Source organism: Rhinopithecus bieti, unplaced genomic scaffold (assembly GCF_001698545.2).
Source record: "Rhinopithecus bieti isolate Rb0 unplaced genomic scaffold, ASM169854v2 scaffold_11938, whole genome shotgun sequence".
Taxonomy (NCBI): domain Eukaryota; kingdom Metazoa; phylum Chordata; class Mammalia; order Primates; family Cercopithecidae; genus Rhinopithecus; species Rhinopithecus bieti.
The window spans coordinates 564,598-578,235 of record NW_016806961.1 but is presented as its reverse complement, the minus strand read 5'-3'; the positions used below and the strand labels follow the sequence as shown (position 1 = coordinate 578,235).

Genomic DNA, 13,638 nt, shown 5'->3' with positions numbered 1-13,638 from the left:
CGAGTCAGGAAGAAAAGCCGCAGGCACCCGAAGCAACAGTAGAGAAAATAAGACTCTATAATCCAGGTACTCAGTTGTGTAGGTTACAAAAGTGCATTCATTCATTCAAATATTTACCAAGCACCTACTATCTGCAAAGTGCCACACTAGGCATCACGGAAAATACAGAGGAAGATGGCATCATTCCTGCCCTTGGAGGAGATAAGATAAACATAAATAATCATAATATAGGTTAAGATGAGGAAGAACCATAAAGGAAAGAGGTACAAAGTGCTGCAGGAGGTTGCAGGCAGGACAGAGGACTTTTAATTGGACAGTTGAGCAGAGACATCAGAGAGGCGTGAGCTCTGGAGGGGGGTGGTATATGGTGTTTTGCAGTAGGAAGGATAGGAGAGGAGGGGGAAATGTTTCAGACAAAAGGAGACACATTAGCAGAAACACAGCAGTGGTCAAGAGCCAGCTTGGGCCCCAAGCGAAGCCTGGAATGGCTACAGCACAGCACGTTTCAGGGGGAGGGCAGGTGAAAAGCAGAAAGGTCAAAGGTTGAGGGTTTCAGGTACCAGGCTCAGGGGTACACCTGGGCATTATGGAACCCTGAGAGGTTTGGGATGGGGCAGGGAATGCTGAGAAATCTGGTTCTTGAGGTCCATGAATCTTTCACTGTGTGAACTAGCTGGAAGGAAGGAGAAGCTGGAGGCAGATGGCCAAGAAATTATTAGATTTGCTCAGCTAAGAGGAGAGGGCTTCGACTACAAGGAGGGCTACAGAAATGGGAAGCAGGAGATGAACAGGAGATGCATGGTTGCATTTACAGGACGGAAGGACTCACTGAAGAGCGGGGTCCAGAGAAAAGGAAAGGACACCAAGGGTGCAAGCCTGGAATGACCAGATGAACGATGGTGGCCCTGCCTGGCATGAGGAAAGTGAGAAGGGAAACCAAGCTTGCCGGGGAAGAGACTGAGTTCATTCTAAATCTGATGCACCATTCAGACACTCAGGTGGGATTTAGAGGAGCCGGGGGAAATGCAGACGAATGTGGGTGAGGATAGCCCGAAAGAGACATGTACCAGGAGGTTCACACCAAGAAAAAGACCAAGCAATGGGAAAGCAAAAGACCCAGCAATAGGAGGAGGGTGAAATCGACTATGGCATGCCCCTTCTGTGGGACAAACACCAAGGGGCAGAGGAGGCAGATATGAGTAAAGGCGAATAATCGCTTTTTATCCTGTATTCTTCTGTACTAAGTTTTTTACGATGAAAAGGCACTCATGTGGTTCTGGTAAAATTATACAAATGATTTCAACAACAACAACAACAACAACAACAACAAAGAATTTGAAGTAGAGAAGAGGCCCAAAAATATAGATCTGAGAGTCATTGACACGCAGGTAATAGGTGAAATCTTGAAAATTAATATGCTATTAATATCACGGAGGGGAAAGACGAGGAAAAAACAGAGGGAAGAGAAAGAAAAACCCAGTGATGGAGCTTCGGTTAACCTATAAAAATAAAAATTCTCCCAGATTAGTGAGTAGGTCAGAGGAAAATAAACAGAAAGAAAAAGCTTCTATGAAGACATCTTTCTACTTGAAGCTGCTCTGACAAATCTTTCTTTCCCCTAGGGGGAAATGATTCCCAGCCTCAGGTTTCAAAGGGATCTTCAGAAGGGAAAACAGCTTGGTCAAACATAAGCCAGGGATAGTCTGGCAGTTTCTTTCCTTGGGCACAGCCAAAGGCCGAGGCCGCTGGGGCCTGGGCTGGAGGTTCCCTGCTCACCTCGGCTTCTACCAGCTTCTTTCTGATGCCTTCAGAAGAATCCTCTCGGTTCTGCAGCTTCTCCAGCTCCCTCTCGGCTCGCTCCTTTGCCTGGCGGATATTCTGCAGCAGCTCGGTGGCCTCGGTGCTGGCTTTTACAGCCTAGGAAGAGAGGAGGAAAAGGAGATAAGTGGCCAAATTTATTCATGGAAAAAGATGGTGACAGTACATTCTGCACACGTATCCCAGAACTTAAAAAGTATCATCTAAAAAAAAAAAAAGATAGTGACAGTGTCCTAAATAAAAAAAGCAGGTAATACTGAGTTTACCATTTGTCAAAACAAATACACAATCATTAATAATTTCATTATTCTAAGGTGCACTTTTTTTAACATCACTGAATTTGAAATGCATCCTACAATTAAAATTGATGCATTTTTCTTTCTTGGGGTATGTAAGATAATGGTGTATCTGACAATCATTAGCATCTTCGATTCGATGCAAGATAGTGAATGGAAATAGAAAGATCTAAATCGACTGATCTACCCAGATATCAATGTATTTGCCTTGAAGCATTAATTTTCTCCTTATTTTAATTATCTCATTTGTTAATTTTCCTATGGGAAATATTGAGATATACTGAGTTAAAACAAATATATCATTCAAATGATTTTGCCTGTTTTTGCTGTTTTTATTGTTTGTTTGGTTTTTTTGTTTTTTGTTTTTTTTTGAGACACAGTTTGCTCTTGTTGCCCAGGCTGGAGTGCAATGGTGCAATCTCAGCTCGCCACAACCTCCGCCTCCTGAGGTTCAAGTGATTCTCCCGCCTCAGCCTCCCAAGTAGCTAGGATTACAGGCATGCGCCACCACGTCCAGCTAATTTTGTATTTTTAGTAGAGACAGGGTTTCACCATGTTGGTCAGGCTGGTCTCGAACTCCTGACCTCAGGTGATCTGCCCGCCTCAGCCTCCCAAAGTGCTGGGATTATAGGTGTGAGCCACCAGGCCTGGCCTGTTTTTGCTGTTTTTAAATGTGGGTACTGGAAATTTTTAAATTACATCTGTGAGTAATATTTGCGGCTCCCTCACACTTTGATTGGAGAGCACAGTTCTAGATGGAGACGTGCATCCTCTCACAAGCTTCTGGCTAAAGAGGGCCATGAGGGCTTTCATTAGAGAGCTCAAGAATAAGGAAGCAGGGGGCAAAGAGTGGATAAGCAAAAAGCAGTATATCTATAAAATAGAATATGATTCCACCTTAAGAAGGAAGGAAATTCTGATACATGCTACCACATGAATGCAACTTTAGGACATTATGCTAAATGAAATAAGCCAGTCACAAAAGGACAAACACTGGATGATTCCAGTTATATGAGGTACATAAAGTAGTCAAAATCATAGAAACAGAAAGTAGAAGGTGAGGGGGATGAGAGGAATTCATATTTGGTGGTTATCGAGTTTCAGTGTAACAAGACAAAAACGTTCCAGAAATCCACTGCCCAGTAATGGGAATAAACTTAGCACAACTGAACTGTACACTTAAAAATGGTTAACATGGTAATTTAATGTTATGTGGGTTTTTTACCACAATTTTAAAAAAGAAGGAGGAGGAGGAGGAGGAGCTCTATTAAACCAAGCCAGCAAACACATTCACAAACATTCTCAATGCCAAAGGTATGTCCCAGAGCCACATTCATTCTGGCCCTTCCATTAAGCATTTCCAGTGTTCAACTAAAGGAAGGGCCTGAAAATTGCTCTTAAATGTTCTCACCACAAAAAACATAAGAAGAATGTAAGGTGATGGATCTGTCAGCTGGCTTGACTTAATCACTTCACAATGTGTGTGTGTGTGTGTGTGTGTGTGTGTGTATACATCACATTGCATACCACAAGTTTATGCAATTATTATTTGCCAACTATACCTTAATGAAGCTAGGGAAAAAATTAATAAAAATTTTAAAAACAAGATCAAATGGTCAGGTACAGTGGTTCATGCCTGTAATCCCAGCATCTTGGGAAGCAATGGCAGGTGGATCACTTGAGTCCAGGTGTTTGAGACCAGCCTGGGCAACATGGCAAAATCCTATCTCTACAGAAAATACAGAAAATCAGCTGGGCATAGTGGTGCACACCTGTGGTCCCAGCTACTCTGGAGGTGGAGGTGGGAGGATCACCTGAGCCTGTGAAGTCAAGGCTGCAGTGAGCCATGATCATGCCCTGCACTCCAGCCTAGGTGACAGAGTGAGACCCTGTCTCAAAAAAGTTAAATAAGTTGGCCAGGCGCAGTGGCTCGTGCCTACAATCCCAGCATTTTGGGATGCCGAGGCATGCAGATCACCTGAGGTCAGGAGTTCGAGACCAGCCTGACGAACACGGTGAAACCCTGTGTCTACTAAAAATACAAAAATTAGCCGGGTGTGGTGGCGCATGCCTGTAATCCCAGCTATTCTGGGGGCTGAGGCAGGAGAATCCCTTGAACCCAGGAGGCAGAGGTTGCAATGAGCCAAGATCGTACCACTGCACTCCAGCCTGGGCAACAGAGCAAGACTCCGTCTCAAAAAAAATTTTTTTTAATTAAATAATTAAACAATTAAATAAAAGGAGGGCCATTAGCACAAACTTTGCAGGATGCTATAAACCAAACTCACGCCCCTTCCCAATCACGTGACAACCCCAAGGCTCCTCCAGCCTTCTGCAGGGCAGGCCTCCCGCTGGCGGAAAGCAGTCTGGGTGGGGAACTGCTTCTCTTACAAATGTGCATAAATGAGGTGCCAGGCCCCCTGAAGCGAGAGATGCAGGCCTCTTGGGTTCTGTCGTAGTATAATTAGAACTTTTACTTGAGAGTCTCACACAGCTTGGTTTTTAAAAATAAACACTGCTGACATGTCTCAAAAGGAAAAACTATATTCAGAACTCTGATATTTTCAGGTAATCGCTCACTCCCCTTCATTTTCCTCAGCGCTGGGTGACTAATTCTGTTTCTTTCATCTTTCATGCTCTGGGACAAGGCAAAGAAAGATGTTTGGAAAGGAGGTGGGGTGGGGGGGTAAGTTCCTGAAAAATCACCTCGGGCTTACCTTCTCCAGTTTCTCTTGGAGCTCCTGAATTTTGAGCTGCTGCTCAGCATTGATCTATAATTGAAATTCCAGGAAATAAAGCAAAAGGCAAATCGGCATTAACATCTTGCTACATTTATTGCAGTCCTATTCTCTTGAGGTTTCTATGGGGTCCTTTTCTTTGGGTTTCCAGAACCTACTAAGGAAGAGGAAGAACAGTGGCCTCTCAGGGAAGACTTTGTCCCAGTGCAAAGCTCCATGTTGACGATGTATGTAGGACCAGCAACATACAAATGGCAAAAAGAGAAAGTCGCTCAGTGCGTTAAAACAATAACAATTTTCATGTATGTTTTACTAAGTGTCTGGGTTTGTTGCTGTGGGCAGGCATGACAAAAATGAGCCGTCTTTTACCTAATTTAGAGCCAGAGTTAAATGTTGTCACCCAAAGGTGGACTATCAAAATAAGCCTCGAAGAGAGGTCTCTATTCATTAAGAATACTCTTCATCAATGATGGGCCACTGATAATAACATGAAAAATGTTATCTACCCAAAATATTAATAGCAAAACCAATCACGGAAAGTATACCTTCTCCAGTTTCGCATATTCTCCCACTTCAGGCTTCCCTTGATCCTTAGCCTGTAATTAAAAAGATACAACATATTGGGAAATCTCAACAACCTAAAAGTCATATAGACTACTTGGTCTCTGTGACCAAGATAATAATAGTAAATAAGAATGTTATCTTCTGTAAATAAAGACCAAGGGTTTTCCAAGGTATCCTACTATTTCTCAAACTAGGTTGTTTCTCATTAAACTAGGTTCTCCTTTTTCTTGCTAAGATCATATATGATTTTACCCAAAAAGCACCCTCCTGGAGGGTGGCTGACTACCTTCAACAGTTTATGCTGACATTCTGTCGCTTTCCGCTTGAATTCTTCAGCAGCGAGCCGAGACTCTCTCAGCTCAGATTCGTAGAGATCACTCCGTCTTCTTGCTGAGACAAGGTCCTCTTCCAACTGATTCATCATCAACCTCATTTCTTCCACTTGAGCCTGGTACTCCTAAAGAGCAGGCAATGGAATAAAAGTGAACTTTAGAACTCTGAAAAGAATAAACAGGCAGTGAGGATGGAAGAGTATTAACCACACAGGGAAGATGCACAGTGAAGAGAGATTGGCAAAGAAAAGACCTGGCCGGGCAAGGTGGCTCACACCTGTAATCCCAAAACTTTGGGAGGCCAAGGTGGTTGGATCACCTGAGGTCAGGAGTTCAAAACCAGCCCGGTCAACATGGTGAAATCCTGTCTCTACTAAAAATATAAAAATTAGCTGGGTGTGGTGGTGCGGGCCTAAAGCCCCAGCTACTCAGCAGGCTGAGGCAGGAAAATCGCTTGAACCTGGGAGGCAGAGGTTGCAGTGAGCCGAGATCACGCCACTGCACTCTAGCCTGGGTAACAGGGCAAGACTCCATCTCAAAAATAAAAAAAATTAAAAAAAAAAAGAAAAAGAAAAGACCTACAGACCTAGAGACAAGGGGAGTAGAAAGATGGACCCAGAATGAGGCACTAAGTAGGCAAAGGCGAGAAGTGTGGGGTGAAGACGAGGAAGAAAAAAAAATTAAACCTTAAAACTGTTTTGGCCGGGTGTGGTGGCTCATGCCTGTAATCCCAGCACTTAGGGAGGCTGAGGCGGGCGGATCACGGGGTCAGGAATTCGAGACCAGCATGGCCAACATGGTGATATTCCGTCTCTACTAAAAACACAAAAACTAGCCAGGCATGGTGGTGGGTGCCTGTAATCCCAGCTACTCAGGAGGCTGAGGCAGAAGAATCGCTTGGACCCGGGAGGCGGAGGTTGCAGTGAGCCGAGATCACACCACTGCACTTCAGCCTGGGTGACAGAGCAAGATTCTGTCTCAAAAGAAAAAACAAAAAACAAAAACAAAAACAAAACAAAAGACTGTTTCAATGTAGAGCATATGTCATTAGTAAAACCACTGGGAACACACATGCAAATCACACCATACAATATGCACAGACCCTTAAGGCCTAACAGGAGAGCCGAAAGGGATGTTCTTTACACAACAAGGATAAACCGCTTACATGTAGTTTTCCGCCAAGGGTAATCATGTATATAGATTTGCCCTTTAGAAGTCATGTGCTCCTAACACAAATTAGATATGGTGCTAGTTTTCAAATTAACCTTTCAGACAGCACAAGAGGGTAATTGAAAATCTCAGTGGAAAGAATTCTGGAAGGTGAAACTCATCATGTCAGTTTCTCACCATTAATTTTTCTGGGCCCAAAACTGAATGATGACCGTAACATTGCTCCTGCAATGCAAGTCACCCTGAAATTTGGAAGAGTCACAAAATACTGGCTTCGGTCAAAATAACTTGTGAGAAAAATTCCAATGAAAGAACTCTCCTGTTCCCTTGGGCAAACCCTTTAAGTGATCCAAACGGCCCAACCTTTTCCAAAATGCATTTCTAAAATCAAAACATTTACATTCAAGTTTCTCAGAATTGGGTTTACCAGAAGAAATGGCCAGTGATTTTGAAAACTTTTGGACAAAGTATAAAAATATTCTGTGTTAGCAAAAAATCAAGGCTAAGTATAAGGATTATGAATGAGCACTTATGTAATCCAAGGTGACTTGTGGGGTGAGGACGAGAGAGATATAAAATGAAATGAACAAGGAATTGAATCAAGAATGTCTTTGAAAATCACAATATTCAGTAACATCTCTGAGATCCATTCTCCCAAGAAATAATTGGTGAGGAATATATGAATATTTCTCCCAAGAAATAATCGATTGAGCAAGGATATTCTTTTAACTGATAAATTGTAATTTTTAAATAACAGGGTATAAAGGAAAGCTTTTATTCCATTGTAGCAGGTGACCCCCCCAGAGCATATTAAAGGGGAACTGCTGCTCTTATGAAAACTGGATGGTTTCCATGCAAGCACACCCCTCCCTATATTATCTGTAAAGGAGAAAGGAAAAAACAGCCCAAAATGGAACAAGGGTCTCATTTCACTCTCTCCCACCCAAAAGCATACTGTTACTGAAGGTCAGTCCTCAGAATCTTGGGGCACACAGGTTTCCTGGGCCATGCATACTAAGCAGGCGATGCTGGATTATATAACCAAAGGTCTTTATAACCTGCTCCCAATTATCTAAACTCACAGGCAGGCCGGGCACAGTGGTTCATGCCTGTAATCCCAGCACTTTGGGAGCCCAAGGAGGGCAGATCACTTGAGGTTAAGAGTTCGAGACCAGCCTGGCCAACATGGTGAAACCCCATCTCTACAAAATATACAAAAATTAGCCGGGCATGATGGTGGGCGCCTGTAATCCCAGTTACTTGGAAGGCTGAGACAGGAGAATTGCTTGAACCTGGGAGGCAGAGGTTGCACTGAGCTGAGATTACGCCACTGCCCTCCAGCCTGGGTGACAGAGCAAGACTCCATCTCAAATAAATAAATAAATTCACAGGGCAGAACATGAGCTGTATGTGAAATGGAACATCGGTTTTCCAGACCCCTCAACCAGAGCCATATTATGGCTTTCATAGCTGTGAGCACTGAGCCTTCCTTGACTTCCTCCATAAAAATAAAAATTACATTTTACAATTGTGCTCCTATAAATACAAAAATATTAATATCATCTATGAAAACAGTGTCTTTGACCTAAGCCCAACTTTTTTCTTCTGATGAAAAAATTAAAACATGTTATGAGACCCTAAAAGTACAGGGGTCCCTAGCTACCATGCCTGCTAGAGCTAATGGAAAGCCAGTCCTAGCTACAGGCGTCGACACCAAATCTTGAGTTTCTTTTGTCCTCAAGCTCCCTTTTCTTTCTTGAATTTATGTTGGCAAGAAGGGAATGTAAATTTTGTGTTTTGTCAAGAGCGAGGACAGAGTGTCTGTTCCTTCCCCCCCAACATCTCTCTTCCCTGAGCTGTCAGCACGTAAGAGGGAGGAAGGCAGGAACCAGGCAACCACTCTGTCAGCTCTCCAAGCTCTCGGGGCACCCAGCCTGCTATAAGCATCAAAAGAAAATTCTAACTCATTTGTGGATCCTTTGATATTGTACTGGATACTTCAAGGAAATCCTGTAAATTTAGCAGCTAACCAAATCCCTGCTTCAGGAAAAACCTGAAAGGTGATCATCGGGTCTGTTTGCACGACCAGCTGAGAGATAGCTGTGGTATCTCAGGATGGGGAAACGCAGACAGGTTTCAAGGCCCACCTAACACAAGTCTTCTGAATGGAGCTTCAGAATTTTGTGGGGATCAGGTATGATCCTATTCACGCAGAAACCCTGGAACACAAGTGACTTCTGTGTTACCCACACTTTTGTTTCCTTTCCTGAGTAGGGGAGCAAGAAAGAAGTTGCAATTGCTAGTAATGATCTAGGAATCAAAATTTCACATGAGACTTTGAGGTGTTTTTCTTTAAACCAAATCTAAATACTCTAGAGGGGGTAGCTAGGTGGAAGTAAAATATTTTTGAAAAAAATAAAGAGCCGGCCAGGTGCGGTGGCTCACGCCTGTAATCCCAGCACTTTGGGAGACCAAGGCAGGCAGATCACGAGGTCAGGAGTTCAAGCCTGACCAACATGGTAAAACCCCATCTCTACTAAAAATACAAAAATTAGCCGGGCGTGGTAGTGTGCACCTGTAGTCCCAGCTACTCAGGAGGCTGAGGCAGGAGAATCACTTGAACCCAGGAGATGGAGGTTGCAGTGAGCCAAAATCGCACCACTGCACTCCAGCCTGAGTGACAGAGCGAGACTCCATCTCAAAAAAAAATAAAAATAAAGAGCCATATAGAAAATTAGATTTTTAAGAGAAAGATCAGGGAATAAATCCAAGTCTGGAAAAAATCAATATGCCACAAACCAAATACTGAAAGTTTACTGTAAGCCTTAAAAGCTTTCTCCTGGTCTGCAAACATCCTGCTCTCACAAAACTTACCAAAAGTCATAAAATAAATCCTTGTTCCGATGAAAAATGAAATCTGAAACCATGAAGTTTTTTTCCCCACAATGGAACTTTCAGCAGTCATTAAATCTAAGACTCCACATGCATGCCAGCTGTGGTAGGAATCATAAAAGGCATTTCTTTGAACTCGGCCACCAACATAGACCTTTTCAAAATGTCCTGATAACTCCGTTTCTAAGGAATCTATGGACACCAGCTGCTCCCTCTGGTGGCCAAACACAGCTTTCATTTCCCCAGGATGTCACCAAAAGTAAATTTCCAGGTATGTAGAACTAATGGGAGAAAATGATTCCTACCTCTTGAACCTTTTAGGATGAAAACTGTGTTGATAAAAGGAGCATGAGTCAACTGTCAAAGCAGATTTCTCAAAGCCCATGTGCAGCCTTCAAAACCTCTAAGACTGCATTATTCAGAGATCTGATAATCCTTTACAGAGTTTCCTTCCTATGCACATTTATTTATAATGTTTTTATCAAGCAACAGAATATTAACCGATCACAACTTTAAAATATTCAGATGATAAATATATTATGCCAACAAAACTCCAAAGACAGTAATTCTTTTTTTAAACAGTAATTAATGGATATAGTTATTTGCAGGAGTTTCTTGCATTAGCTCCAGCCAGATGGCTAAGTTTGTGCTACCCAGAGACAGAAATGTTCATTTCCCTCAATGTTTCCATTAGATTTTCTGAAGTGAATGAGAGTTGCCTGGCAGCTGATAGTTCAGCTCTCCAATTGCTCATTCCCATCTCTTCATTAAAATCTCTATTTACGGTTTTCAAAAGACACAAAATCCATGCTAAAAGGAAACAATGAGGCAATACGAAAATGAGCCATTTAGAAAGAAAACCCATTTAGAAAGAAAGAAAAAAAAAGAGTGAGGTTTTTAAAGGTCTTGCTTTTCCTTTCTGAAAACACAGGGGACAGCTTTCTGCACTCAGATACGCAGTGTCAATCCTGACTCGACCAGAATGGTTCGAACTTCTCTTGTAGAATATTTCTTTCTACAAGTAAAACTATGAATTAGCCTGGCTTCGCTCAAAAACTTAAAGTGCATCTGAAAAGCTATGAAAACATTTAATTTTTTTAACCATCTAAAGCAGGGATTGGCAAACTTTTGCTGTAAAAAGAGACAGTAAGTAGTTTCAGCGTTGCAGCCACGTGGTCTCCGTAAGAACCACTCACCTCTGACTGTGTAGCCTGAAAGCAGCCAGGGCCAATATGTAAATTACCAAGCATGGCTGTGTTCCAAAAAAAAACCACTTTATTTATGGAGACTGAAATTTGAATTTCATATAAATTTCAAATGTCATGAAATATTGTTTTTCTTTTGATTTTTTTTCCCAACTGTTTAAAAATGTAAACCCCATTCTTAGTTTGTGGGTCACAGAAAATAGGTGTTGGACCGGCTTTGCCCCACAGGCTGAAGTTTGCCCACTCTTGCTCTAAACCTACATCTTTATTTTTAAAAGCAGACATTATGGGGTATCAGCTTCAAAAGGAGCTGGAACAAGCATTCTATGATGTATATAAATTATGAGAAACCTAAAGTTTCTGAATGACCTATATACCTGCCTCTCTTCCACTCTGCCCCTCTCTCCCTTTCTTCCTGTTTCTGTCTCAAACATGCCTCTCCTGAAATTAGAGGTCCGAGCGAGCCGAGATGCCGCTGTGCTCCCAGGCAACCAGGCCTACCTGCTCTTTGATTTCTTGGAGCTTCCGGCTCTGCTCTCTGATATCATGGAGAAGCTGGAGTGCTTTGTCATCCTCCTGGGACACCTCCATCCGTGCTTGCTCCAAACTTCGCTTTAAGCTCTGCAGAAAGCAAAAATTTTAATAGGGATGCCCTGTGGATCCTGCTTTGTTTGAAAAGACTCATTAAGAGAGCTGCAAGCTGCTTTGCAGACACCAGGACGGTTTCGAGTGACGGACCACAGTTGACAACTTCCAGTTCGTTGCTGATTCCGGTTTCCATCCTGTAAAACCCCTTGGTTCAAGAAACATCATCCCAACCTGGTGACCTTAGGGATCCAGCCAGAAACTGCCTCAGCCTGTCTCCTGCCACCATCGACTGTCCTGGGAGATACTTACTTGCATGTTCAGAACTAAAACCTATTAAGACCCAGTAGCTATTACAATCACCATGTGGATAAGCTACAAAGTGTTTTCTACAGTTATTTGTGGGCCCTAAAGTACATATGCCTCTTTCAAAGTAGCAATGACTTCATATCCTCTGCCCAGTTGTCATTTAAGACTCCAAGTGGTCTATTTCTACCTCCTGGCTTATTTTTCCTGGACACCTTTCATCCATAAGAATCCCTTAATGCTTCAATGGCACTGAAATCTATATCTGAAATACATAGCTGAATAACTTCACCCACCACTGAAAGGCAGCCAAGTCTGGAATGGAAACATAGCAGTTATTCTTAATCAGCCACGTTCTATAGATTTCCTCTCCCTTGTGAAAAAAACTTTAGAAATGTGTGATTCAACTTCTTAAGACTGTTTAATTGGGCACATTAAAAAAACACCTGAATGAAAAATTTAACAAGACAATGGAGAAGAAGACAGTCTACTCTTGTGAAGGAAAGAAAAAACGAAAGTCACATGGTAAATAATGACAGAGGGTTTGGGTTTTCAAGGCTATTTTCTTGTCGCTACACTGGTTCTGGCCAATGGAAAATCTGATGTCAGGAAGATTGAAAGTAAATTTTCTTGTACATAGTTGGGAGTCCGGTTCTCAAGGCTGCTCATGTCAGACACAACGCAGACCAGAGAGGTTGGGATGGGAGATGTTAAGATCTTTTGCAACCCGCAGCAAAGATGGATTACTCCCATCTCCAGACTCCGTGGTACCAGCCGTCTACCTGCACTTTCTGCTGGAAATGAGTCCAATCTCATTTCTTGGGGACCTCACACCTGGCTCTCACTACTCTGCAAAATACAGATCTTGCTTTTGTGCTCTCCCTTTCTCTACTCTCTGCCATTGGCTGTGATGTGCCTCATGGAGCCATCATGAAACAGGATGAGACACACACAACAAGAAGTGCCACCTCCAAGGGAAGGGGGCTTCAGGGAAGGCTCACACTGCATTCTGTGATGTAGGTAGCAAGGTCCTGCTCCAGGAGGGATCTCTGAGTCTCAGAGGCCTTCAGCTCCACCTCCTTCTGACTAAGCACAGCCTCCACCTCTGACACTCTCCGATGTAACCGGGTCATTTCCTGCTCCATCTGAAATAAACACATCGACAGGTTAAAAAGGCCCGTGGAGGTTCGTTAGGAGCAATCACATCTCAAGTAGCCTCCGAGTCTGGGCTAAGGCTAAATCGCCAAAAGTTAAGTTGGGATGGAAATACCATTGTTTCTTCGCCCAGGAGCGCACAGTTCTTCGTTAAGGACAGTCACCAAATGCTAAGTCACTCCTCTCATTCAAGTCCCGGTTCACACTTGATCACTTCTCTAACCCAGTTAGCAAGGAAGCCACAATCATCATTTTTCACCTGTTTGCTTTTGTTTTTGTTTTGTTTTGCAGACGTCACTTTAATTTTATCCCAAATCCATCTTGATCCCCCCCCATCTCCTTGCAAAGATCTAGAGGACAAATCCAGGATAGGGCAAGGAGATATTTATTCGTCTGCACTCTTAGGAGTCCCAGGCAAGCAGTGACTTATTAGTTTCCAGAGTGTTGCCTCTGGGCAGGAACAGTGAATGTTAAGAGACGTTGAGCGTAATCAACACAGTGGCCGCAGTGACATAAGCAGGAGTTTTAAAAGACTAGGAAGAGAGACTTCGCATCACTCAAAGCAGATGGGATGTAT

The 13,638-nt window shown here is 42.9% G+C and overlaps 1 protein-coding gene across 1 annotated transcript in view; it reads right to left on the bottom strand.

The window, feature by feature from the left end:
- The window catches only part of CIT (citron rho-interacting serine/threonine kinase), a 203,630-nt gene that overhangs the window by 86,318 nt on the left and 103,674 nt on the right, over window positions 1-13,638 (bottom strand). The window contains exons 11-16 of the mRNA XM_017879082.1: window positions 12,908-13,051; window positions 11,517-11,636; window positions 5,703-5,873; window positions 5,398-5,448; window positions 4,832-4,885; window positions 1,777-1,917 (exon numbers count right to left, since the gene is read on the bottom strand). Of these exons, the coding sequence (XP_017734571.1) occupies window positions 1,777-1,917; window positions 4,832-4,885; window positions 5,398-5,448; window positions 5,703-5,873; window positions 11,517-11,636; window positions 12,908-13,051 (681 nt within the window). The remainder of the gene's footprint in view (window positions 1-1,776; window positions 1,918-4,831; window positions 4,886-5,397; window positions 5,449-5,702; window positions 5,874-11,516; window positions 11,637-12,907; window positions 13,052-13,638) is intronic.